The sequence below is a fragment of the Caloenas nicobarica genome, chromosome 13 (assembly GCF_036013445.1).
Source record: "Caloenas nicobarica isolate bCalNic1 chromosome 13, bCalNic1.hap1, whole genome shotgun sequence".
Classification (NCBI taxonomy): Eukaryota; Metazoa; Chordata; class Aves; order Columbiformes; family Columbidae; genus Caloenas; species Caloenas nicobarica.
The window spans coordinates 11,630,471-11,655,176 of NC_088257.1; the positions used below are offsets into that span (position 1 = coordinate 11,630,471).

Below are 24,706 nucleotides of genomic sequence, written 5' to 3' on the forward strand. Positions count from 1 at the left end.
CAACTTCAATAGTTCCAACCTAGACTTTGTTCCAATTTCATGCTAGAACAGTACATGCAGAAACACAAGTGTGATCCATCACCTGCATTTGATCCTGGAAGAGAAGAATTTGACTGACTGCACAAGCCATAATACTAAATCCACAAATATTGCTTGCTGACCAGGTTTTGAAGGTACTTTTTTGAACAGCTGGAGCCAATATTAGCAAGAGGGAACAACAAAAGTTAAAGACATATGAAGCCCAAGTTCTTGGCAAAGAGGAAAAAAAAAAAAAAAATCACTGGATATTCTGAATTTTATCAGTCTGCTCCTCACGTGGACTGAAAAAACCCAGCCTCATTCTTAGATGAAAAATAATGAGTGAAAATGTTTAGAGTGAGTTACAAGTTATGGGGCAGGCAAATCCACAGCAGTAGAAGACTCCTGAGGGCAACTCTCACCATTACCATGCTCGGATTTTCCAGCTGGAAGATGCCTGGAACATCTAATTTGCAGAGACAGTTTGAGATAATGTCACTACATTATGAAGGTAACGCTGCAAGAGCACAGATCACCTACGCATTTTAAACAGCAAGTAATGGATCACCACCCTTAGGCCACATCACCATATTTGTAGGAAAAACTTGGAACTTGGCAAAACCGCTCAGATTCGCTGTGGTGTCAAAGCGACAGACTGCTGCTAGCAAAACACAACAGGTCACTTCGGTTTTATACTTGCAGCTGAGAACAAGAACTGGGACACTCCTTTGACTGTAAACTCAGACCACATTTAAATTTAACTCCTGCAAACCACAAACACTTCAAATCATGCCTCCATCCTTCCACTTAATTATAGGTCACAAAAAAGCCTTTTTATTTGCATTTTCTTCAGAGCATGCAGTCATTATTTCCTTCATTTCTCCTCAAATAACTCTCCAGCCAGCTTTACAATCCAATCCATGTCAGCCGTCCTGTCCCTATACAAGAGTTCTTGGCACAGCTGTTTCTGTAATTGAGTCACTGTTATTTTGTTCCAGATTTCTCCTGCATAAATCATAACAGAAGAACCAGGCTAACTGCATGTTGTACTTCACTTGTACAATGGCACACAGCTTTTAGGATACAATTTAGCTTCCCAAACTTTTCATCCTGCTGCTATTTTCAAGTGTGTGTATGCTCGCTTGATTTCTGCGCCTAGCATTTGATCCAAATAAATCAGAACTAAAATATTCATATTATTCCTTATCTCCTCTGTATGACAGAGAACTTCTCTTTCTGATAAGCAGGCTTCTTCACTTACAACACTGTGGAGAATGCAGCCTTGTAATATGCATTTTCTGGGCTTTGAAGAATCATTATAACACACTGGATTGGTCAGAAGTTTCATACACTCTTCCTCTCCAAGTCTGCATTTAGTTTAGCATGCATTCTATTGTCTTCTCTTTCCAAAATTCTGTATTGCTGAAATCCTATAGCACTGAGTTCAAAGATATTCGAGTGTCCCCCTCCATGCCATATTTTCTCCTGTTCTGATACTTTCACAGCAGACCTGTCCCAGTACTATCCACACCAATAAAGTTAAGAATTTTCTTGACCCTTCCCAGTCAGCTCTGATGTATTGCCTGAAAAGCTGGAACTACTTTTTGGAACTGGAGTAAAAGTGTTTGCATTGTGCAAAACAAGCACGAAAACCAACTCGAATACAGCTGACTCTCAATCATGTACAGATGTTGTTTCCCTACAAAACAAAAAACATTGGCAACTGTGAACTGCAGATAATGTTCAAGCGCTCGGACCCAAAAGCGGAAATTTTTTGCAAATGCATTTTAGAACAAAGGAAATGCTCATCTTTCTGAGCCCAAAACTAACATACTACTTCAGAGTTCTGTATGAAAGCTTCCATGACTACTAACTAAAATTTCCTGGCTGAAATTAAGCCACATTTAAGGACCATTTCATCACAGGACTTGCATTTTCCATTCTTTCAGTAGTAATGCAGAATTTAGAGCTATTCCTGCAGCTGAACTACAGACCTAGGAAAAAATCAGTTGTAAGAAAATGGTTGATTTTTTTAATTGAAAACTTCCATTTGAATCTTAAGACTACACTATCTATCTATGCTTACAGGGACTGTTCCCTACTACATAGATTATATGAAAAACTCCTCTGGCACCAGTAACATAAGAAAAACTCAAGTGAGCAAGACTTAAGACTTCCCATAAAACAAAAGGTTCAAAGAACCTTACGTTCAACTTTGAACAAAAAGGCAAAACGAACCAACCAAAAAAGCTGCCTTATTTAGACTATACTTAATTTGATAAAATAGACTAAGTGATACGCTCTATTTGAATGCTTCCATTTTATCTGAAGCTCTTGAAGTTTTATAGTATGATGTAATAGGAAAAAGTCTCCATTTATGGAGGTGAGAGTCCTCATTGAGACAGGAGTGTTCTGCCAATACTCCCACAGCTGGCTGGTAGTCACAGAAGTCCAGCATCACAAACATCGCAAGTTATTAATGTCCTCAGGAAGCATCGGTTTCTTGGTCTGCTTCTAACTAGATATTTAGGTTTACATTTAGAAACAGATACAGAAGGGTAATTCTTGACTGGAATTTTAGTACCATGTTTCACAGCAGTAACTACAAGAGTCCTAAAATGAACCATTCATCTATAAAAATAGAAATGTTTAGCTTTACATGCTCGTAAAGTCTGACAGAAAAATAAGCTGTAGCATCTAGCACTGAACTCACACTGTCATACTTTTATTGCCAGAAAGGAAATGGTTAGACATGAAATTCCACCTCCATAAAAATCAGACAAGATAATTATTAGCTTTGCATTAGGTAGCTGCTTTTTGTGTGCAGAGCCACTAGAATTCACACCATGAGTAACAGGTGTTGCAAACCCAGGGCTCCCTCTCTAAGCTGCTGCCTTTGAGCTGCTGACGCTGTCACATCTGCTCCTCCGCTGCTCCACAGACAGCTCTCTACCTGGGAAAGTCAGATCTAAAGTGCTCTGGGAGAACAACTGAATTGTGCATTCACCCTTACAAGTACTCTGCTCTTCCCAGCCCCCAGACCAGGAATTATTAAGGGCACAAATGATTCCTGCACTGTGTTAGCTGTATCTCATGATTCCCAAGGAGCTGTGTGTGGCTTCAGGAGAACACTGCAGTTCCACTTGTGGATGCACCATGGCATCTCAAGTGTCTGCACTATAGTTTAAAACAGGAGTAGTGGATTCCAGGCTACCTGAAGCAAAAAAACCCCAAACCTCTTCTAGCACAACATTTAAAAAAAAAAAAAAAGAAACACACACCACAAAAAACCCCGAACAAAAAACCAAACCAAAACAAAAAACCCAAAATAAAACAAAAAATTAAAAAACCCAAACAACAAAACAAAGATTGTTTCGTCCTACTGCTGTTGAGATTTGGGCTTTTCAAATTTTGTTTTGAAGTTCAGCTCCATTTCAAAAAGCAGGCTTAAGGCATATTAGACATCTACTCCTGTCACCGTAAGCCAGTCAGTCATCTACCTTTTCAGATCTAGTCTCTAGTTTCCTAAAAGGTTTCTAAGCCATTTACTAAGAACTTTGCATAATTAAGTGCAACAATGCATAAATACCTTCAGGAGCCTGGGCCTTATGGTCCTACATCACCAGGCAGTATCGAAATCGCTCCCCTTAGGCTCACAGCTGCAGTGTATCATCTGTAGTATGAAACCAGATCTTTCAAATCCTTTTCCTAGTCTTTGCTAATAGAGATTAAACCATGGAATTAGCAGTCATTAGCGAGATGAAAGAAGGGAAACTTACCTTTGGCTTTGCTAGTTGTTTAATTTTTTCAATTTCTTCATCAGACATGACATCATAGTATCGTACAATATGAGGGCTATCCCACTCATCTTCTTCCTTAAAGGGAGCTATGAGCAGATGAGGGTTTCTGTTTCCATCATGGTACCTACAAAACAGCCTTTTCTGTCTTCGAGGTGTCTAAACAAAACACCAAACAGAACATTGTTTGCTCAATCACTTTCCAGGAACTTCAAACAAGCAAGACAAAAAAGAAAGTGAGCTTCATTCTACGAATGCTGTAAAAGCCATTGGCTGACTAACAAATTGAAGAGGTAAGCATGAGTGATGTTGCAATTTACTGCAAATAAACAACATATGCCACTCAAGATATCACTGAGCAACATCTGAAATACTAACTTTTAGGAGAATTAAGTCATAATAGGTTACAGAGTAAGCAAACAACTACACAAACAGCAAGCTGTAAAAGTCTGGTTTTTATAATTAAGACCATGCAGATGAAATAAATTGATTCCTTTCCCTGCACTGAGAATTAAAGTCATGTTTGTCGAGAAGTACTGGCAACTGGTTGGTCAAAATAGTCACTCCAGAAGGATACATCTTTAACATGCAAAAGGGAAGGAATAATGTGATTCCATAAGCCTGGCAAAGCACAACCAGCTCTCAGTGGAAAAAGCCTCCTAGTACATCTGCACAGCTGGCATTTGAAGTGGCTCAGAAGACACGCCGAGGAGAACCAATTTTCAATCACCTTTAAGAGGTACAATTGAGAGCTGTTTTTCTGTCTAGGATTAACAGCTGAAGACAGAGAGGCCAAGACATAAGGTACAAATCTCAACCTGGACAGAACCACATTTAATTTTTTCTTAAAAAACAAGAAACAAGCTTCACAGAAGGAAAAACTTAGTCTCCCACCAAGCCTGATCACCCTTATGCAAAGGCATAGTCAGGAAATTCTTGCCTTTCTCTTACCATTTTCACCCCTTCACCTCTGCAGAGGGCCTCGTAGATATCACGCTCCGGTAAATAGTCAAGAGGCCTCTCATAGGCACCACTTTGCACCACTGGTTCTGTCGTTGTCATGGTCTTGTTTGACTCCTCTTGCTCCTTTTCCTCTCTCTCCTTCTCCAGCAACTTTTCAAAGTACCGCAGATTACTGCCTGCTCTCTCGTGAGTACTGTCTTCATTGGGAGAAAAAAGCAGCAGTGATTTATGTAATCTCAGAAACTGTTAATACAAACAAGCCTTTGTATCAAGACAGCAATAATTTTCCCCTTCTTAAAGCATTATCAGGCAACCAAAGGCACTGGCTCCAGTCTGCACTGAAAACCAGCGCTGGGACGTTTCTGTCCTTGCAGAGGGAAGGTAGGCACAGGCTGCAAAAGAATCTTTGCTGGAAGGACTTATCACAAAACTTGTGTTCCAAGAAAAAAAAAGTAGGAGATCTTGGTCTTCGCATCCCTCCTTTTCTCTCAACTTTTCTGCCCACTTCTACCCCAGATAAGCAGATCACAGAGCTCATCAGCAGACGTCATGCTAATTGACTTAGAATAATTTCAGTTGGAAGAGACCCTCAGGATCATCGAGTCCAATCACACCCTACCCTAACTCCAGCACTAAACCCCGTCACTTGCTGCACCCCTCCTCCCCACACTCTGTCCCACGCAAGGATGCTTTAACCACGGGCTGCACTGGAGGCACAGCCACAGACTTCAGTCCCAAACACCTCCTCCAAAGTCAGGAAGCTCAGAGGGATGTGCTACCACTTAAACAGCCCACCCACAGCACAAAATCCCAGAATAGGTTGGGTTGGAAGGCACCTTCAAAGGTCACCTAGTCCAAGCCCCCCTGCAATGAACAGGGACATCTTCAACCACATCAGGTCATCCTTCTTTAGATGTTTCTAACAGGTTTATTTGGAGGTATCCTGGATCACTAGCATCATTGGACCTACCATTAGTGATTTATTAATGGTGTTGGTATGAATCACTAAACATCATCAATAGATCTTCACCTAGCTTAACTAAGAAAGAGCAATTCCCCATCTACCAGTGTTTCTGGACACCAGCACCCAGAACAGTTTTTTTCCTTCTGGCCCTCCCAAGCTTATTGTGTTTATCTTACAGAACTAAACCAGCAGTAACTGCTCATTAGAGCCCAGACTAATTGTGGCCAGGTAAGGAAGTCAAGCCCAGGGCAGAGGAAGCTGCTGCTCCCAGAGGGAACTGCCGAGTCTGTTCCACTGTTCGGTGCTGATAAGGATTTACATTCTGCTATCAGCGCTAAACTCTGCTGCAGAGGGAACTTGATTCAATACCTATTCATATGCTTGTAAATTTTAATCTATGAATTCCAATGTCTGCAGAAATTAAACTGATCAATATTTTTCAATACAAAGGCTTCACCCATGCTCGGGATGCAGCTATCATCTAAACTAAGAGCTGCAGCTGATTGAAAAAACCCATATAAATACATAACACAGTAGATGCTAACTAATTGGGGAGGATAAACATTTGCAATGCAGGAAGCAGGCAAAGCTGGATAGGAAGCAATGCTTATTTGCTTACTCAGGAGAAATCTACAAACAGACCAAAGATAAAAGGAGCTTTTTAAGAAAATCTGTTATGGATATTCAGAAATAAACACTTTAGGATCTCAGGCAAAGTATTCTTCTGGCATCAAAGAGTACCTGCACTGAGGAATAAAGAGAATTATGTGAAGTCAGTAGGACTTCATAGAAGACAGAGCACTCTGCCTAAGTCCGTGGCAGCCTTGATCTCCACTCGAGACAAGACAGGCTTTAACCATTACCAAACACATCTCAGTGCTCTGAGGCAAAGCACAGCAGAACTGCAGTCAGACACACATTTGGGTTCTTGTGTAAGTAGGCTGTTTGGGTTTTTTTTTGTTGGGGGGGTTGGTTTGTTTTGTTGTTGTTTTGGTTTGAGTTTTTTGTTTTTGTTTTCCTGTTTCTTAGGGGCTTTTTTGTGTTTTGTTTTGTGGGTTTTTTGTTTGTTTTGTGGTTGGTTTTGGGTTTTGTTTTCCTGGGACCTGCATTTATTATAAGTCATCTGGCAAGATATCCTTCCAGCCAGCTAACTGGTATGTATGGGCCATGACTGTTGTTGGCAACGCTCCCCAGCACTAGAATAGCAGGTCTTTTGTTCTTACCGAGGGATATCAGACGTCTGGTAAGCTCCATGGCCCTGTGTAAATCCCCAAACTGGAAAACCGCATAGCTGAGATAATCTAGGATCTCCACTTTGCTGACTGTCGTATCTTCCCCCTCATCGTGTTGTTTTAAAGCTTGTTCCATCCAGAGCACTGTGTGGTAGTAGTCTCCATCATTGTAAGCAGTCTTACCCATACCAAAGCAATCACCTACTGTCAAAGAGGATCTATATTTTGCTCCTGAAAACAAAAGATAGCTTTAAACAATCCACACAGAAGTATCTTTGCTTTCAAACACATGGAGCACACTGAGGAATATCTGTAAATGCATATTTCTATCATCCAAAAAGGCTTCTAGAAGATAGTGCTTAAACAATATTTTATGTTCTGTACTAGACTGATCCTTCAGAATTAAAGATTAAATTCTATCCTAATTCTGTGGCATTAATTCCTTTGGAAACCAAGAGAGTTTAACATAGACATTAGACTGTAAAGTTATTTTGTTTTCTGTTGTAGACAGAGGCAGAGCAGACTAACAGCTTAACAGATTTGACTGAACCTACAAACACACACTGTTAGATGATTAGAGAAGTGTGGCTACATGCAGAGCTGGCTCGTTTGCTCTTTACTGGAGATGTATATTTGTGCATAAGTAAGCTGACAGTTATGTAGCCAAACCAGGTATCCATTGGACTATAACTGTGCACTATCTTCCAGTTGCTTCAGCTCAGCAGATGCACAGATAACTAAGTTTATTGTTAATAACCTACGTATAATGACTAAAACTGCTTTGTCAACTCAACTACCCACAATCTAATCAGTTCAGTTTGTAAACAGTGTGCTGCTGGCAACCATAACCTATTTCAGTAAGTCTGCAGCAGCCAACATTTATCAAGACTCAGCTGTCAAAACACTGAAGCATCCCAATATATCTGTGTACTTTCCAAAACATCCCTCTGTGGCAGAAACTGTCAGTCCTCATTTCATAGGTAACAAACAGAAGCAAAGTTATTCAACCAAATCCTCACTGGAAGACCACAGCAAACAAGAACAGAGTCAAGCTTTGCAAGAGCCACCAGAGCAGTGAATTATGGAACAGCTCCTTCCCCTGGTTCATAAGTTATTTGGGATGGGAAGCACACACAGCATTTGCCTACACAGTAACCGGCACAAGAAAGCATGGCAAGTAGAAAGGTCTGCAAGCATCTCAGCTGCTTGGACTCTCAGCACCACTGTCCTTCCTCGCTATTGTGAAAAGACTTTGAGAGTTTGAAGATGTCACCATATCCTTCCTTTTCATGCAGAGGAGACCTTTATGCACTTACCTGGTAAGTTGCCTCGAGAGAGAGTTTCAGGATCCAGTTTGTACGTGTCCTGCAGGCGCATCAGAGCCTTCGCAGCTCCAGTCTCGTCTTCTTCAGTTGGAAAAAACTGACGCTGAATTGTAAGATTTGCAATAAAGCCTTTGCAGTAAAAAGGAAAGATGTTACTTCCAAGGTTTGAACAAATATCAGTACCAGATTAACACTGAAGAGGAAACGTCTGCTTTGTTTTGGGAATCGTTATTCAATTAATCCAGATTGGAAGCCTCTTGTTAGGCCCCCAAGTTACAAAAACATTTTTTTCCATACTGTCTTAAGAACTACAGCTCACAAGTAAAAGATAAGGGATAAATAACTAAACCACTCAGTTTGCTTGTACCACACAATTACTAAAGTACAATGTGAATCTAATGATACTCATTTTCCTGTAATGTGTTTCTAGCATGAAAACTTAACAGCTTTCATCAGTTCTCTTGCAATATCCATAGAGACAACTGCAGATCATAGTACTGGACAATGATTTCAAACTACTCCAACCTGTAAAGCCATAAGAGCTTTTCAATTTTCAGCTCAAGGGACAGAGACCCTGATCCAGGATGCCCTAAGTAAGTGTAGGACCTTACTGAGTAGGAGGCTTTTAAACCTGACACGTAAACCCAAGTGACATTTAGAAATAAAATTAAATGCATTACATAAACATAGAGGTTACACAGCAGGTCAGTCAGGCAGAATTGGGGGGCAATCCACTGAAGGAAAACTACTTGGCCATTTCCAGTCACGCAGCAAGCATGAATTAATGACAGAAGCACTCAATAGAACTGAGTATTTTATTTCCATTTAGGATGACTATTCCAAAAGGCAATAAAAATCTTGGCTGGAAAAATCTTCCAAGCACCTGAACTTCAGCATATGCAGAGTAGAAAGGGAAAACATGCAGTGTTCTGCCTCAAAAAACACAGCCTCTTCTCCCTTACTTTCAAGAAGTCCAATAAAAATAAACCTGCATTTAAAAAAAAATCTTTGGAAGCAAATTCAGGCAGACACTTTGAGAATCTGATGCACAACCAAAGATTAGTACTGGAAACATTGATTTAGGATAGGTTTACAGATAGCAGTTGTATATATTATCCTGTTATCAGACTGACTACATCTGCCAGCTCTTAATGCTGGGGCTGATACGAATTCCTTCAACAATTCAGTATGGGTCTCATTTCGATTCTTAAATCTTATCTACTGATCAACATGGTCAAAAACCAATGATCACCAAGAAAAGCAACAGACTGGGGGAGCAGATGAGTAAGTTTATATATAAAGGAACATAAAGCTCAAAACTAGGAGTAACACAATAGTTGCCAACACAGCTGACAACTTGAATATGTCCTGTCCTCCCTCTTCCCCAAACCAAGCAGGTAACAGTTTCTTTGAGTCATGACTGAGCTGTGTTTGTGACAAGTTTCACTCACTTGGGTAACCAGTAAACAAGAGATCAGTCACTAGTTTAAGTTTCAGCCAAACTTGGCAATAATATTTAAGCCACAGCTGAATTTGCCACTTTCCAGAATACAATGAGGACAAGGAACTGCGTTGTAAGGCCACCTCCTGGTGTCATCTCCCTTGTAACTCCTTACCATTTGTTGTATCCTGAAGAACCAGGTTTTCCAATTCCAGCCAGTCAGTATTTAAACGCTTCACCAGCTTATACGCATTTACGGGATGTGCCAGATATCCTTCTGGATCAGAGCTTGATTTGCTAGTCAGTACATCCATTTTTTCAGCCCAGCTGGAATGAGAAGCATACACCTCAGTCTGAGAACAATTTATGAATGCATGTCTTCCTTCTGAAATCATCCTAATTGCCCAGCTAGAACCAATTTATTGCTGCTTTCTCCATCATAACCAGCTTTCAACTTCACAAGGATAAAGTGAAATATAACTGATTTTTTTTTAATTACAAGTCTTTTATTTTAAAAGGAATTGGTTTCCCTGCTTACTATTTTAAACCTTACTACGCTAGGCACACATTTCACTTGCAATGAGTCTTAATCATCAATTTTCAGCATACTACGCGACAGAAAATATAGCACACAATCACTGTGTCATTTAGCTATCTCTTAGTTAAAATACAAGTGTAAATAAAATTCCAAGAGCTTTTTAGCTTCATGGAAACTAAACCGTAAGCTTTGATTTTCAGACTGGAAATGCTCAGACGGTATGGGGGCAGTGCTGTCGGTCACCTAGATTACGCTGCTGTTGAGCTTGAAAAAAATCACAGTGGGAAACTTCATCTTCTGTCTTATGGTACATTTGAACTGCCAACTGATGATGCTACAGTGAGAATTTATTCTGTTGCTCTTCATATTATCCCTTAACACGAACATCTGGCCCAGCCATGTGCTCCTCTCTCCAGTACTCAATAGGAAGAAAACTGCTGAGATAAACTAATAACTGAACATACGAAATCCCCTTCCAGTCCATAATCTCAAACTCAGTAAACAATGAACAAACTACGGTTACAAACAACTTTACATAAGCACAGGTAAATATTGTCAGACTACCTGGCTTCTCTGTACCACAATGTTGTAACAGAAAACAGAAGATGACTTTTCCGAGATCCTTCACAGCAATATCAGATTAACAACATAACTCAGACCACTCTCACCTGCACTCCCCTTTTAGACTCTCACTACTTCTAATATTTGTTTTGCAAATCAGTAAATACAGTCAAGTTCTAGTCTCTTTACTCACATGACAATATGACTTTGAATCAAACATCTCTGGATACTGAAAAGTGTTACAATATTCAAATGATAAAATTTAACACCTCTTACAAAGCACACTCTATCAGGGTGCAAGGGCTTAAATATTGACAGTGCTAGAATACTCTTGCTTACAGATACACCAAAATACAAGTCAACTGAAAATTTAACACCTTAAATAAGCACTTGCATATCTCAGTCCATGAAAAAAGACTTCTTTTTTTAAAGACGACCAATTTCTACATGGATTGAACTGGCATTTTCTTTAACAACACTTGAAGAAGAGATTGCTTTTCCTCCACAGGGCAGCTTTTCAAGAAATCAACATTTGTGGCAAGGAGTTCCTAGCACTTCACTACACCATAGCCTTGTCCCTACCCTACACCCACAAAGGGAGATCAAACTACCACATACCACCTGGAGTTTAGAAATTATTTGGAAAGCACAGCTCCATTTACAGGCACTCAGCTCTTCTGAACCTGGACCTCATTTAGACTATTCTAGTGTCACGCCCTATTTCATATTACTTTCAGCTAGAAAAGTATTAAGTGTCTTCCTAAAGGACACCGAAAATATTGGCTGTCAGCAAGAGCCTTTCAAGTGGTCTAAGCAATCAAGATAATGTCTGAGATGTGCTGTAGCTGCTGTTTTACAGCATCAGCGCTGCTCACAACAGGTAGCACGGGGCGTTGGTACCCAGAGGTGTTTCCCTTGCAGGGACAAGGCTCCTCTGACATCTGACATGACCAGTGCCTTCTCCACTAGAGCTCTGTGATGGTACAAGGACAGGGAAAGAAGAGGGAAGCACCCAGTAGACAACAGTTGCTAAACAAGCAGACAAAGCCTGAACGATACATGAAGCAGAGAACCCTCTCTGCAGGTTTGTGGGAATAAATTACAACCAAGTTAGTCCTTATGGTCTCACTGTGATTATCTACTGCAGAAATGTTAACAAGATCTAGCAGCAAGAGTGATGACAGAAAGGTGTGATGTAATTCAAACACAACATTTTGTCACCCGTCCTGTCCCCTCACCTTTTAATCTGAGAGAGCTTGATCTCTTCTGCTCGAATGTATTCCTTTAAAGACTGTACCAAGTCCTTCTCCGCATAAATGAGGTCTGTCATTTGACCTAAAAACAGAGTATGAGCAAACATTTATTAGACCTAAAAAAGTAACACTTTCTAAGAGCTCAGAAGACAGATCTCAGATGCTTTAGGGCTATTAAACCACCATAAAAACCAGACAAATTAAGGGCGTGCACCATAGACCACAAAAGCTATTACACATACAGGTCTGGCATTCAAACGCTTCAAGGGGCTTCTAAAATTGCAACTTCAATGGCCCACACAGCTTTGCAGTGACCCTTCCACTGCCTCCGCATTACTTTGAGTGTTACAGTTATATGCAATACAATCAAAAAAAAAAGGTTTGACATTAATACAGCCTTTGAGTCAATGCAACGGAAGATGCAAATAGTTGCCAAAACATCTGTTCTACATATGGGTAGAGATTAGGTCACACTGATGAATTATTAGTCTAACCATTGGCACTGCTTACAATTACAGCTTTTCAATATGGGTAACTGTGGAAACACAACCTAACATTAAGTACAGAGGAATTTCAGACTAATGGTTATAGACTGACACACACACTCTCTCCTGATCAGCGCCAGTGGAAATGGCCAGCATGTCAATCCTAATTGCCGTGACTAACTTTGCTTTTCAAACACCAAACACCGAAAGACCGGATGAGATTTATAAATGCAGCCACAGCTTTAGTTTCAGCATTCCAAAGTAATTATTAATGAGGCATGATTAAGCAGATGGAAGTCAGACTGCTATTTTCAGAGTTAGGAAAGGTTCAGAAATAGGTAAGTAAAGAAAAAGGTGATCCTTCACGGTAACTTTGTATAAAAAAAAAATCCACTCAGCTTAGGAAAAAAGAGAACCAAATAATGCACATATAATTAAATGCTGTTTAGCAAACTCCAGGGCACAGGAGCATGTGCTGGAGGTCGGCAGTGAAACACTCTCTGCCTGAGCTGTTCCACCCAGCCGTGCAAAATAAACCACGGGGAGTTTTGAGTTTTACCATTCAGGAACAGTCCCACTGAGCTCAAAGCATATTCTGGAGAACAGCCAGGTGTAGTTAATCAATCCTTAATTTCCTTATGGGGGTAAACTCCAAGGTATTCCACAGGAAAATATTGGACCAAGTCAGAGCAGAAAACTCAGTTTGTGCTGATTTTTAGACTCGACCACAATCATGGTACATGGCTGTGTCACAGCTATTAGAATGCAAAAACTAAATTGTCTTAAAAATCCATTATTTTCAGGATAACAGCGTGGACTCTTCAGGATTTACTCAGGTCTTAACAAAACACACAAGGTGGATATTAACTTTTCCTTCTGACACCTAACTCGAGCTTTGAGAAGACAGGACATTTCAGGTGCTGTGAAAGAAAACGTTTCACATATTTGTCACTTAAATTCTTTTCTAAAATCATAAATTCAGGACTAAGTTTTCTAGCATAAGGTTTGTGCTGTGTTCAAGACAACAACATGTGCACTAATCTTAATAAAACACGGGAACCATCTTTAATGACAAAGCCCCCAGAGAAACTTTGATTACGTTGGTCACAATGTGCAAAGTCACCCAACAGCAAACAAATCACACTGATGCAAGACTTGCAATGCAGAATGGATCAAGGATGCAAAAGAGCAGCTTTTCTTAATGCAGTGTTTCATAGGGCCATATGAAGAAAGTCACATGCTTCAAATGTGAACTGCAGCAATTTTGGCAATCCATTAACTAAATCACAACATCATGCATTGGTTCTTTCCTTACCTATGGAGGTGAAGAACTCCGCTTCTGTGTGCCAGATCAAGAGAGTACAGGTAAAGAACACCAACTGCAGCCAGGGCTTCATCTTCCAGATAGCTCAAACCTGTAACAAATTAAAAGGAAAAGGAGTAGTAAAGAGGATTAACTTACTTGTGAGAAAAAAAACCAAGGCGTTAATTTTCATCTGCACTCATTCCAACCTCATGAAAATTATATACATCCTTGAAGATGGAATTCTAATCAGTAAAGCTTGAAAAAAGTCTCCTTTAACTACAGGAGCTGTTAATTAACGGTCTCAAACGCTATCTGGCAAACTCCTGCGGATTCACATGGAAGACACTGCAGTTCATGGAAGGCGCACGTGACAGAAGTAATGGAAGCAACATATTTGTCCACAAAATGAGAACAAGATCTTCTGCAAGGGCGGCTCAATGCCTTCCACGCACAATTACAGCTGGAAAACAGGAGAGCATACAACGTTATATAATTTAGACTTTTATTATTATTGGAATATAAAACAGTCAGACTTATAGCATGCCGTGCAACTCGGTTACACAAAAGCTGTCTAGAAAGACAAATAGTGAGAAAGCCAAAGAGAGAAATATAGCATTTTGTAGTGTGGAAGTGGCAGCGACGGTTGGAAAAGCTGAAAGTGAAATTTCCAACTCTGCTTATTCAAAATGCATCATCCCAGCACACTGGCCTCAGGGCACAGCCCTTATGACTTCTGTGCTTCAGAGGCTCTGCCAGCTCAAGAGACTGAAAGCAGACTGTTCCGTTTCTAAGAGCAAAGCCCACGGAGGGCAGGGAAGGGAAAGCCGGTCGGAGCAGACAGGCACAACAGTAGACAAGTGAAATAAGGGATGCAAGGTCCGTACAGAAGAACCTCCTGGGGGCTGCAGCTCCCCTGGTACATCCAATGGCCAGGACTGTCTCTTGCAGGGAACCCGAGGAGCCTGCGCTGCACTTGGATCAGCCCCCAGCTCACTCTGAGCTGCCTGTTCACCAAGCAGAACAGCCAGAACAGCCCTTGCTGCTCAAACACAGAGCTCTCACAACACCCACAGTGTCAAAAGGAGGATGACAACTGCCTACCTTCATCTAAGTAGCAATTAGTTACTCTTTTCTTCTTGCTCATTGTAACTGTGTAAACTGGTAATGACCACTTACAACCTGCTCTTACTCCAAATACATGAAACAATGTGCCGCTATTGGGGGCAAAATGGAATCACTTAAATCTGATGAGAAAGGGGGCTGGAGGGGAGAAGGGAAAATACATGGAACATCCTAAAATTTTAAGCAATGCAGCAAGTGGGAAAGTATTAAACTAAGATAAATCTGGAATAACTCCAGCTCACTGCTCCCCTGGGCTCCACAGACAGAATCATATCTGCCTGCACAAGACCAGACAGGAGGTGGCAAAGTGGACATCGCCCTTTCCTTCTGGGTTTTTCAAGCCCACAGTGTGATAGAGGCCCTCGCCCTCAGCTGAGCTCACTGGTGCCATGGACATAAACACCAAAACACGCCATCAATAATACTGCCATCGTTAAGAACATTAGAAATAACTCCATTCTCTGTTATCACGTGGCATGATGATCATTTTCAAATTATTCTTTTGATTGCTTCAAAAGACACGAGGAATCAGAAACATTTGCCACCACAGTTTGCAAGCATGAGTAAGCAGGAAAATGTCTCACGGCATCATAAGTCATCTTCTCCTTTCCCTCTTCTGTTTCTCACCCCCCTGCAAACCACATATTCCCAAACTGCTTGTTTAAGTTAGTTCAGGACTAGTACATGGGTAATGTGAGAATCAAGTAAAACTGAATGAATAGTACCACACAGAGGTCTGCCAATACTAAAAGCCACAATAAGCGATGTAGCAGAAAGCACAGCAAGTTGAGAGCACTTAGGAAGTGCATTAATTTAGATATATTAAGCCACAACTGTCCATCTGCATATTCTGTCATCGTTTCATAAAGCGCTTTTTGGATGCACTACACAAAGCCTGGCAAAACAATTACCAGGGAATTTTCCAGTTAAAACAAGACAACTCTACATTCTCCGCCCTGCCCCTCCCCACCATGTTTTCTCATGGCTGAGGATATCTGCCAAGAAGAACACTTACTACAGCTAGCAGCTTGTCTTTATAGCAGATCTTTAACAGCTTCGCCATCCTACTCAGATTTGCCTGAGTCAATAAACAGAAACTTCAGTAAACAGAAATAAGCTCTTGCTTGAACAAGCAGGACACCTGGCTGCAGGGCTTTCAAATTGCTTCTACACATTCTTTTCACAGCTGTTACTTGGAAAATCAGCACAAATAATGAATTACAGGAGGCTGAACATAATGTTATAACCGCATCCCTGGACAGCACGAGCATGTGTGCATACACACACGTACACGTGCCCACCCCAACCAAACCATCTGCTAACAAGGAGGGTGAGAGAGGCAGAAGGCTTTAGCACCTCCTGCCTCAATAACTGACACAAGCATTTATAAATCCAGTGTGTTTTACTCAAACAGAGAATGGAAGAACTTTTTTGCATGGAAATGCCAGAAAACAAGTCTGTGCAGGATACTAGCTGCATTCGTGGCTTTTTTTCCAACAGCATCTTCAAATGATGAAGACGATGAGCACTTACACCCCTGCCTTGCCTGAGAGTTCTCACCGTTGTAGCTGTTCCAGCAACACCAATAGAACTAAACTTCTCTGCATACAGTAGAAGAGATATTGAATATTTTGCTTCTTTCCTTAAATGTGCCCAACCAGTAGAGCTAAAAAGCCAACCAAATGGATATTGTGCAAACACTTTACTTCTTCAGAGTGTAAGACCTCAATGAATCATAGCTCCCACTGGAAAGCGTGCTGTCAGACTTTAGAGAGCACTGGCGCAAGGAAAAAAGGTTCTTTTAGACACAACAGATCAGGATGGAATTTTTCTCCACAAGTTAGACTGAAATAGTATTAAATAAGCTTTCTAAAAATTCTTAATCAAGAAGCTATAAAAACATGGACCCGACCTACAGAAGAGAAGTTTATTGCATATCTACCAGGGTTATCAGTTGCTCACCCACTAGAAATTTCATTTCCAGTCATGGGGGATTCAAGCCAGCTCCCACACAAGCCAAAGGAAGGACTTCATTTTCATGTCAGAAGAGGAAACAAATACCTGTTAATCATCCAGTCCCATTAGGACTCCCACTTCTGATCAAACTGATAGGCTGGATTCTCCCGTGTAGCCACAGAACAAGGGCAGGATCCTCAGAGTCTTCCTTGGGACAGGAGGCAGCACTTCTGCCCACACATGCTGAAAAACCTCTCTCCCCACTTCACCTCACAAAAGAGCCACAGCAAGTACCACTGAGCACAACTGAGTGTAAGTGGACTTGACTTGCATTCTGCAGCTTTTCTTAAAAAAAGAAAAGTAATAGTAGCAGCACCCAGGATAGGTAACTGAAGACATGAGTTGCACAATCTCCTGGCTGATTATGCACTCCTGACATCAGTTTTCACTCCCAGACAAATGTGTCCTTAGAAAAACAACGCAAGTCAGAAAAAACCCTCCAACTGCTTGACAGCCTACCTAAAAACAGGGACTAACAAAAGCAAGTCCTTCATCCAGGCTCCAAATAAGCACAGACCTCTCATGCAGAAGAATTAAACTAAGTGGAACCAACATACACTCAGTCTGTGTAATTTAAAGTCACACCCCTTATTGCTGCTTATTATGACAAATCAGGCCAGAGTGTGACTCTTGCTGTATTGTGAACTCTCATTTTGATCATATGAAATCCAGGAGGGGAAAAAAAAAAAAACCCGACACACAAAACCAAACACACCACAGCATTCTTTCACTCCTCCACACAGACATGACAGCACTCCCTTTGCTGTCGGGCTTCTCCAGGGACAGGTGTGGAAGTGGGGTGTGATCTAGCTGTTCCAAACTGCTACCAGCAAAGTCACCTCTTTTTCCAAAGAATAGGTGGGAGGAAGAAGTTTCACAGGGCTAATTTCAGCCTCTGTGAATGCATATGTTTCTACATTTGTATTTCAGTCTCCCATCTACAAAACTCAGATCACATTACCTCACAGCCACTCCCAGACAGTTCACATTCAACATAGCAATGCAGTTGGATAACAGCTCAAACAGGTATTAAAAAAAAAATCAAAAGTGAGAACAGAGACATAAGCGTGCAATACATCGCTGATCCATATGAAATTAGTCAAAAACTTGCATTCCATCCTGGCTCAGCAGACTGCCAGCTCACCACTTCAGAATGTTATCCGTATGAAGCCCAGATCACAGCAGAAATCACTGCTCTGTCACTATCTTCCATCATCAGACTTCCTCTGTGACATGTTTCCTTCAGAACAAATTGTAATTACTCCTAACAGATCTAGTTTACTATTTCTTCCAGGTTTTTTGTTTTGGTTTGTTTGTTTTGCAGGTTTGTTTGTTTGGGTTTTGTCTTTGTTCCCCCCACCCCCCAGCATACAACAATGATTTCTTCCAAGCAATTAAGTTAGATTACTGTTCCCTAGATTGGTTCCATTCTACAGACCCACACTTTGCTAAAGGGGAATAAAATTCGTGAGACAAAGTGTCATAACTAAATACTGTCAAAATCTGATTAACCACCATTTTTCTGAGCCATCACAATGCAACAACTTACAAGCTGATGACACAGACAAGGGTTACAGCCTGTCTCCTCTTCTGTGCTTGCCTGTGCTATTAAAGACACCTGGAAAATCACTGCTAGAACAGCTGCTTCCACACGTATCTAAATATAAACTATCATGGTGAAATCTAACAAGCACATTACTACTTCAAAGCCACCTCAGGCCACAGATGGGTTCTTGGTGCTACGCAGCTGAGGCCCACGTGGCAGGTTCTGAAACAGCAATTTGAGGTTGGACTCTTGGATGAGCCGGGTCTGTCCGGGGTTTCTCCAAACAGCAGTGCTTTCCACCCACCACCTTACTGTAGGCACAACATGAAGCAGTGAACTGACTGTGCAGCTTTGTCCCCTTCTCCCTCCACAAACACCAGAACTTCAAAAGCAGGCAACAACCTGCTAGCAGTATCGATGGCTGTCGACAAGGCTAATTATATTTAAGTGGAAAGTAGTACAGATAAAAAACTGCAAGATTGCTTACATACTTGTTCAGAGCTAAAAGATGGGCTTAATTGTAAACAGATTTTCAGGATGTTGCCAAGGAAGAGCTTCTCTCAATATCTCTATAAGAAAAACAGCCATAAAAATCATCCAGCTTGTAGCAGTATTTCAGGTCTTGCAGATTAGCCTGACACATTTGCCAGGAGAGGCCTGGTACATGATAGCAGCTATAAAACCTATTTAAAAATCACGAATACGAAGGAAACATATTAATTTTATCCTAAGAAAGCAAACCTTCACCATTGGCTGAAGACTTCAAAACAAGTAATTCAGGGCCAAAGTTAATTATCCACAGGAACCCAGATGCTCCAGTGTTCACCCACTCCTCTGACACAAAGAACTTTGGATTTAAACGCCTGTCAGTGCCATACCCAGACCGCACTGTTGTGTTGTGAACCTCACCACAGGATTCATGACACTGCCAGTGCCACAAATAGCAAAAGGCATTGATTGCTCCCTTCCAATATCAGGTGCTTCCTCACAAGTCAGTTCTCTTCTCTCTTCATCAAACAACTGCTTCCTCCAGCACACGTTGGGATTTACTGCTCAAAGCAGTTTATGCCAACATCACCACCTTTCCTGCCAAATGGTTTAATGTGCATCTGAAAACAATTTTAAGTGCCTAGCAAATAACACGACATGATTGCCTTGTATTTCTCAAGGCAAGCCAAAAGAAAAGTAGGAAAAGCTGTTAGTTTGCACGCATTAACAAGGATACAGTACACTCATGCGAAATCACATGCATTTCTTTCAACATAGAATGGCTTGTGTTATCCCTCATTAGAACAACCTTAGAAACTACAAGCATCTTGATTAGCTCCAACAAGTTTTTTTTTTTTTAAAAACAATAGCAAAGAATATTTCTTCCACCCTCCAGCAGGCAAGAAAATTCATGCTAGTCTAAGGCACAGCAAGTCTGGCTGCATCTTACTCTGCAGCATCTGCAAGCTCATCCCATGTGAAGCAGCCTGGTGTCATATTCCACACCATTAGTAAACACAGCAAGACTGCCGCCTTTTCCACTAAAGCTCATTTTTCCAGCATTAAAATTTAGACTCCATTTTACAGTGCAAAGCCCATAATTTTAGCATGATACTTAACATAACCTTCCATATCCTCATACAACATTAAAAAAACCTTCCTGTTCAAACAGGTTTTTTAATATAAAAAGGTCTCCTGTCAGTGAACTGTTTATTTCAATTAACATCAGCAATTAAAATCAGACATTATCTCAGATGTGTGGGGGCTGAGTCTATTCTAAAACCACCTAGAACATGCCCTCTACCATACTCTGTGCTCTCGTTCCTCAGACATATAGAAAAACAGACACAAAAATCAGAACTAGTCATAGGAAAAGTATCTATGTTTACAGCTCGCTTCTTTGGAGGTTTGCCAATATGCACAGCATGGAAATTACAAACAGACTGGATTTCTGTCTTAAACCTAGACTGAAAAAACTTCTTATCCTTAGTGGTAAATCATGCGCCCTCTGCTGTTACTGTCTTTGAAATACATAATCATACTCTGGGCTCATACTTCCTGCACTGCTTTCCAGAGTATGATTAGCCACATTAAAAAAATAATCTAAAGAAATTACAGCACAAGCAAGAAGCAAAATTATTGCCTGCTAGTGTCACAGCAATGCCATTTTACAGCTGTGGAACAGTATTCTGCCTTTAAAATACGAGTGGCAGTTATTTGTTGCTATATATACTTACAACATACCTGCAGGATTGTTTCCTAGGTCCTTAATGCCAGAAAGCTGAAGCGTTACTCTGGTGAAGACAGCTGTGGTGGCCTTTCAGCTCAGCTTCGCTCTCACAGAACACCTAGAAAATAACACGGCAAGAGGTTTTGTTACAAAACCATCCTATCTTCAGTACTTAGTGAGAAACAGGGGTGATCACCGGCTAGAAATAAATACCAAACATCACAAAGCCAGACAGCTCCAAACATAGTCTTTATTTACACATCCTCTTTCCTCCTTGCTTCCAGGTTACAAGGACATTCTTTGCTGCTTGAAATAAAATTATTCCTGTCTGGTCAAAAGCATGTTTTGCATTACTATGACACAGCAAACTATCGCGCCCCAGCGGAGCTGTGCTAACACCCTGGGCAGCGCCTTCAGTTTTCACACCAGCCTGTTCTTCACTGCCTTTGCACAACTCCTTTCCACCAAGGCTTCAATTTCTGCATCGTACCACTCACGCACAACTGTTCACCTGGCTTCCACCCCAGCTCAGCTGCACATCTGTGTGCTTTGACAAGTTTAAAAAAGTATTTTTTGGAAAACAAATCTCACGTTAAATACAAAATGCGATAGGAGTAGAACAAGTGGGGTTTGAGTGAGTTTATGAAGCTTAAGACACCACTTGCTCTTCCCTGAGCCTCCAGCGGCTGGAAGCGCACACGCAGCCAGGTAATTCAGCGCACACCATAACCTGTGTGGTGCTAACATCAGATAGATCTAAACCTAAAGGGCAAGGAAAAGGGGAATCAGTCCTTGCGCACTTTTTCTTTTTTAAAACGCCACTTTCGGCTCTTTCCCCAGCCCAAGCTGCCGCTCCCGGCAGAAGCCGGACGCTGCCGCCTGCTGACCCCGCGAGGAGCCGCCGAACCGCGGGGGCCGCTCGGGGCTGTGCCCGGGACCCGCGGACACCCCGCGGCGGAGCGGGCGCCCTCCGGGACCGGCCGAGCGCTGAACCGCGGCACCCCGCAGCCGGACCTCCCCGCTCCGGCTGCCCCCAGCCCGACTCCCAGCCCCGCCGCAACCCCCACGCTCCTCGCAGCGGGATCCCCGACAGCCCCAGGGGGCTGCGGCACCGGCTCGCCCGCCCTCCGCAAGCTGCCGCCCCGCGGCCCCTCAGCGCTGCGGGGCGACTCCAGCTGCGGCCGCCCTCATCCCCGCCCGACTCACCCGGCCGCACGCAGCCCGGCTCAGCCGCGCTTCTAGAAGCGCCCCGACCCTTCCAGCCGCGCCGCCGCCTGGCCAGGCCGCCCCGCTCCTATTGAGCCGCCGCCACGTTTGAAGCCCCGCCCAGAGCCCCGCCCCTCCTGCCGTAATGCCGCGAGTAGCGGCGCGCGGCGACTCGCCCCTCCCGCTCCGCCCGGGATCACCTCAGGGCCCTGAGGCGCGGCCGCGGGGCCAGGCCTGGCGGGGGAGCGGCGTGTTCTCCGGTGGAAAGCGCGTTGCACAGAGAAATTAAACAGCACTTTAAAAGGCTGCTTGCTTTCTAAAAACTGCCCACATGGTTCTGAACGCCTTCCTTGCTGGCTTGCTGTTCTGCATCTCCAGCAGTGCCCGCACATGCTGAGCCACAATGAGGCGGGGTGCTCACTGCCCGACACCTCCCTGTAAACCTCGGGCTGTCTCATAAGAAGGAAAATTAGGTTCAAAAATGAAATTATGAGGTTATCTCCGTACTGGCATACAACCAGAAGGCGCGAGCAAGATGTGACAGGCCAGGGAAGGAACGGCCGGGCTCCATCTTGGCCTGGGCCCTCCGGGGCTGCTGGGGTCGCAGCAGGTTTGGGCAAGGACAGGCTCGCGGGCTGAGGCGTGGGCAGAGCTGGAACAAACCCGGAGGAGATCGTTCCCCAGCTCACTGGGAACATCGCACTGCGTTCCCCTACACAAACCACTATTCACATCAATTCAGAGCAACCTTCATCATTACCAGTCATCTTAATGATTAACTTAGCCAAAAATAACATCTTTTGAATATTAAATATAGCCAGAAACTGGATCAGACCATACGAGACACCAAGAACAAGCTACCTCTTGCTTTCCAGATTAACTCCACCGTCACAAGTCCATTCGCTGAACAGAGATCTAGCAAAATGCGACTGAAAAAGCGAGGTTTTGGGAGATGACTCACCATATCAGAATCCATAAAGAAAATGGAAAACAGGGAAATAAGTATCTAACGTAAGGGTGCAATTTCACTGAAGCTCTTAGCAACTGCTAATATTGTAAACTATAATAAAAGTGTCCAGCTGTCTAGTCACCAAAACATCTTAACAGAGCTCCGTATGTTGCACATACAAAGTGTCCAGCTGTCTAGTCACCAAAACATCTTAACAGAGCTCCGTATGTTGCACATACATACACTTCGTACATAAACATTTATTTGGGTGAAGTTAATTTTCATCACATATTTAGAAAAGTCTGCATTACCGCCAGTGAAAGAAGCAATCTGTAAGTCTGTGATGGCACTAAAGATATTAGTACATTTCAGGAACTGTAGAAACTGCATTAGTCTTCAGAGATAATGATGTGATACAGAGCCAGGTTTCCTACTCAGTTCTAATGCTTCTTGTTTAACCTATTTTTATGACAGACTTTTTGCTCTTATGGATAAATATTTTTTTTCTCTATTTAGTGGAAAAGACTGAAAGTGTGTTTGTAGAGGGAACACAAGTACACAAGAATCTGTCTTTGCTTACGTGAATAACCAGCTGTGCAGTGCTTTTGACTGTATATACAGAGCATATGATGTAGTATTAGCACAAAAGGCCTTTTTAATATTTCTATATACTATATTTTTTAATGTTTCTATATACTATAGTAAGTGTTACCCTTATAAAATACCAGTTTTGCTTTAGCTATATTGGCTTTGAAATTCTTTTACATGAAGCTGCTGGGCTTGCAGAGTGGCCCTGGCCGGGACCAGGAGCACATCTCAGGCTCCTTTGCTGGGAGAGATCTCCAGTAGAAAAGAAAGAGGAGACACTGCTCACTAAACCAGGGTCCAGGGAGAGGAGGAGGCAAATGGCTGGAGGTGGTTCTTTAACATCTGGTTCTATCAGTCCAGGTTGATGTCCCTTCAGCACAACCCCAGATGGCACCTGGAGAGCTATGACATGGAGATCTGGTTTGAAACCAGGAGAATCAAGCATCTTGTGAGTTCAAACCCTTACCTTCCTTAAAAGTGGAGTCAAAATCCCTTTTCAGAGAGCTTGGCTGACAAATGCACATACAAGTATTTTTGGATGCCCCCTTGTCTCTCATATTACAAGGCTTTTGTCTGAGACCTTAGCGGGAGAAATATTAAAACTATGTAAGAGTACTTACATAGTGCAGTATAGTATTTCCCCTAAAACAATGCATTGAGTCAGAGCAGAGGAGGCAGGGGTACGTCTGGGTAACAGAACTCTTTCTGACCTCAGTGTAGCTCAAGTTTCTCCTCGCAACTTTAGCTAGAAAGTACATGTGTAAAAAGACCTCATACATTAATAAATGCAAAATTTAGCTGTGTGCCTTTGGCTCTTCCTTTGTTTTTTTGTGAATGAAAAAATAATCATACTAGACCCTAGAAGAGCAAGAATGGAAGCCAAAAACCAGGGCATGCCAACATCCTTCCTGCGCTCTTCAAAGATTCAGCCACGAGTCTGACCAGTGTCTTTACATCTACCATAGCTAAAGATCATGCTATGCCATGGAAGTGGTGTCTGCTGAAGTATTGTCTAGTTATTAGTCTTCCTTTAGTGTGTGCACAGATGGATCTTACCAGCTGAGGATTTGATGCATCAAAGGAAACACAAACTCCATAGTTGATGGGGAGAAGCAGAGGGACTTCTGAAGTGAGGGAGAGGGTGGGTGCAGGACTGGGATGAGTCTCCTGCGCTTGCT

General features: G+C 42.2%; 1 protein-coding gene across 4 annotated transcripts in view; it reads right to left on the bottom strand.

Moving 5' to 3' along the window:
* Nucleotides 1-22,073, bottom strand: part of P4HA2 (prolyl 4-hydroxylase subunit alpha 2) — a 29,775-nt gene extending 7,702 nt beyond the window's left edge. For all 4 annotated transcript variants that reach the window (XM_065643919.1, XM_065643920.1, XM_065643922.1 and 1 more), the window contains exons 1-9: nt 21,992-22,073; nt 20,800-20,903; nt 13,893-13,992; nt 12,078-12,174; nt 9,916-10,067; nt 8,291-8,428; nt 6,966-7,205; nt 4,767-4,975; nt 3,798-3,974 (exon numbers count right to left, since the gene is read on the bottom strand). In XM_065643919.1, the coding sequence (XP_065499991.1) occupies nt 3,798-3,974; nt 4,767-4,975; nt 6,966-7,205; nt 8,291-8,428; nt 9,916-10,067; nt 12,078-12,174; nt 13,893-13,974 (1,095 nt within the window). In that variant the 5' untranslated portion in view covers nt 13,975-13,992; nt 20,800-20,903; nt 21,992-22,073. The remainder of the gene's footprint in view (nt 1-3,797; nt 3,975-4,766; nt 4,976-6,965; nt 7,206-8,290; nt 8,429-9,915; nt 10,068-12,077; nt 12,175-13,892; nt 13,993-20,799; nt 20,904-21,991) is intronic.
* Nucleotides 22,074-24,706: the final 2,633 nt, after the last annotated feature.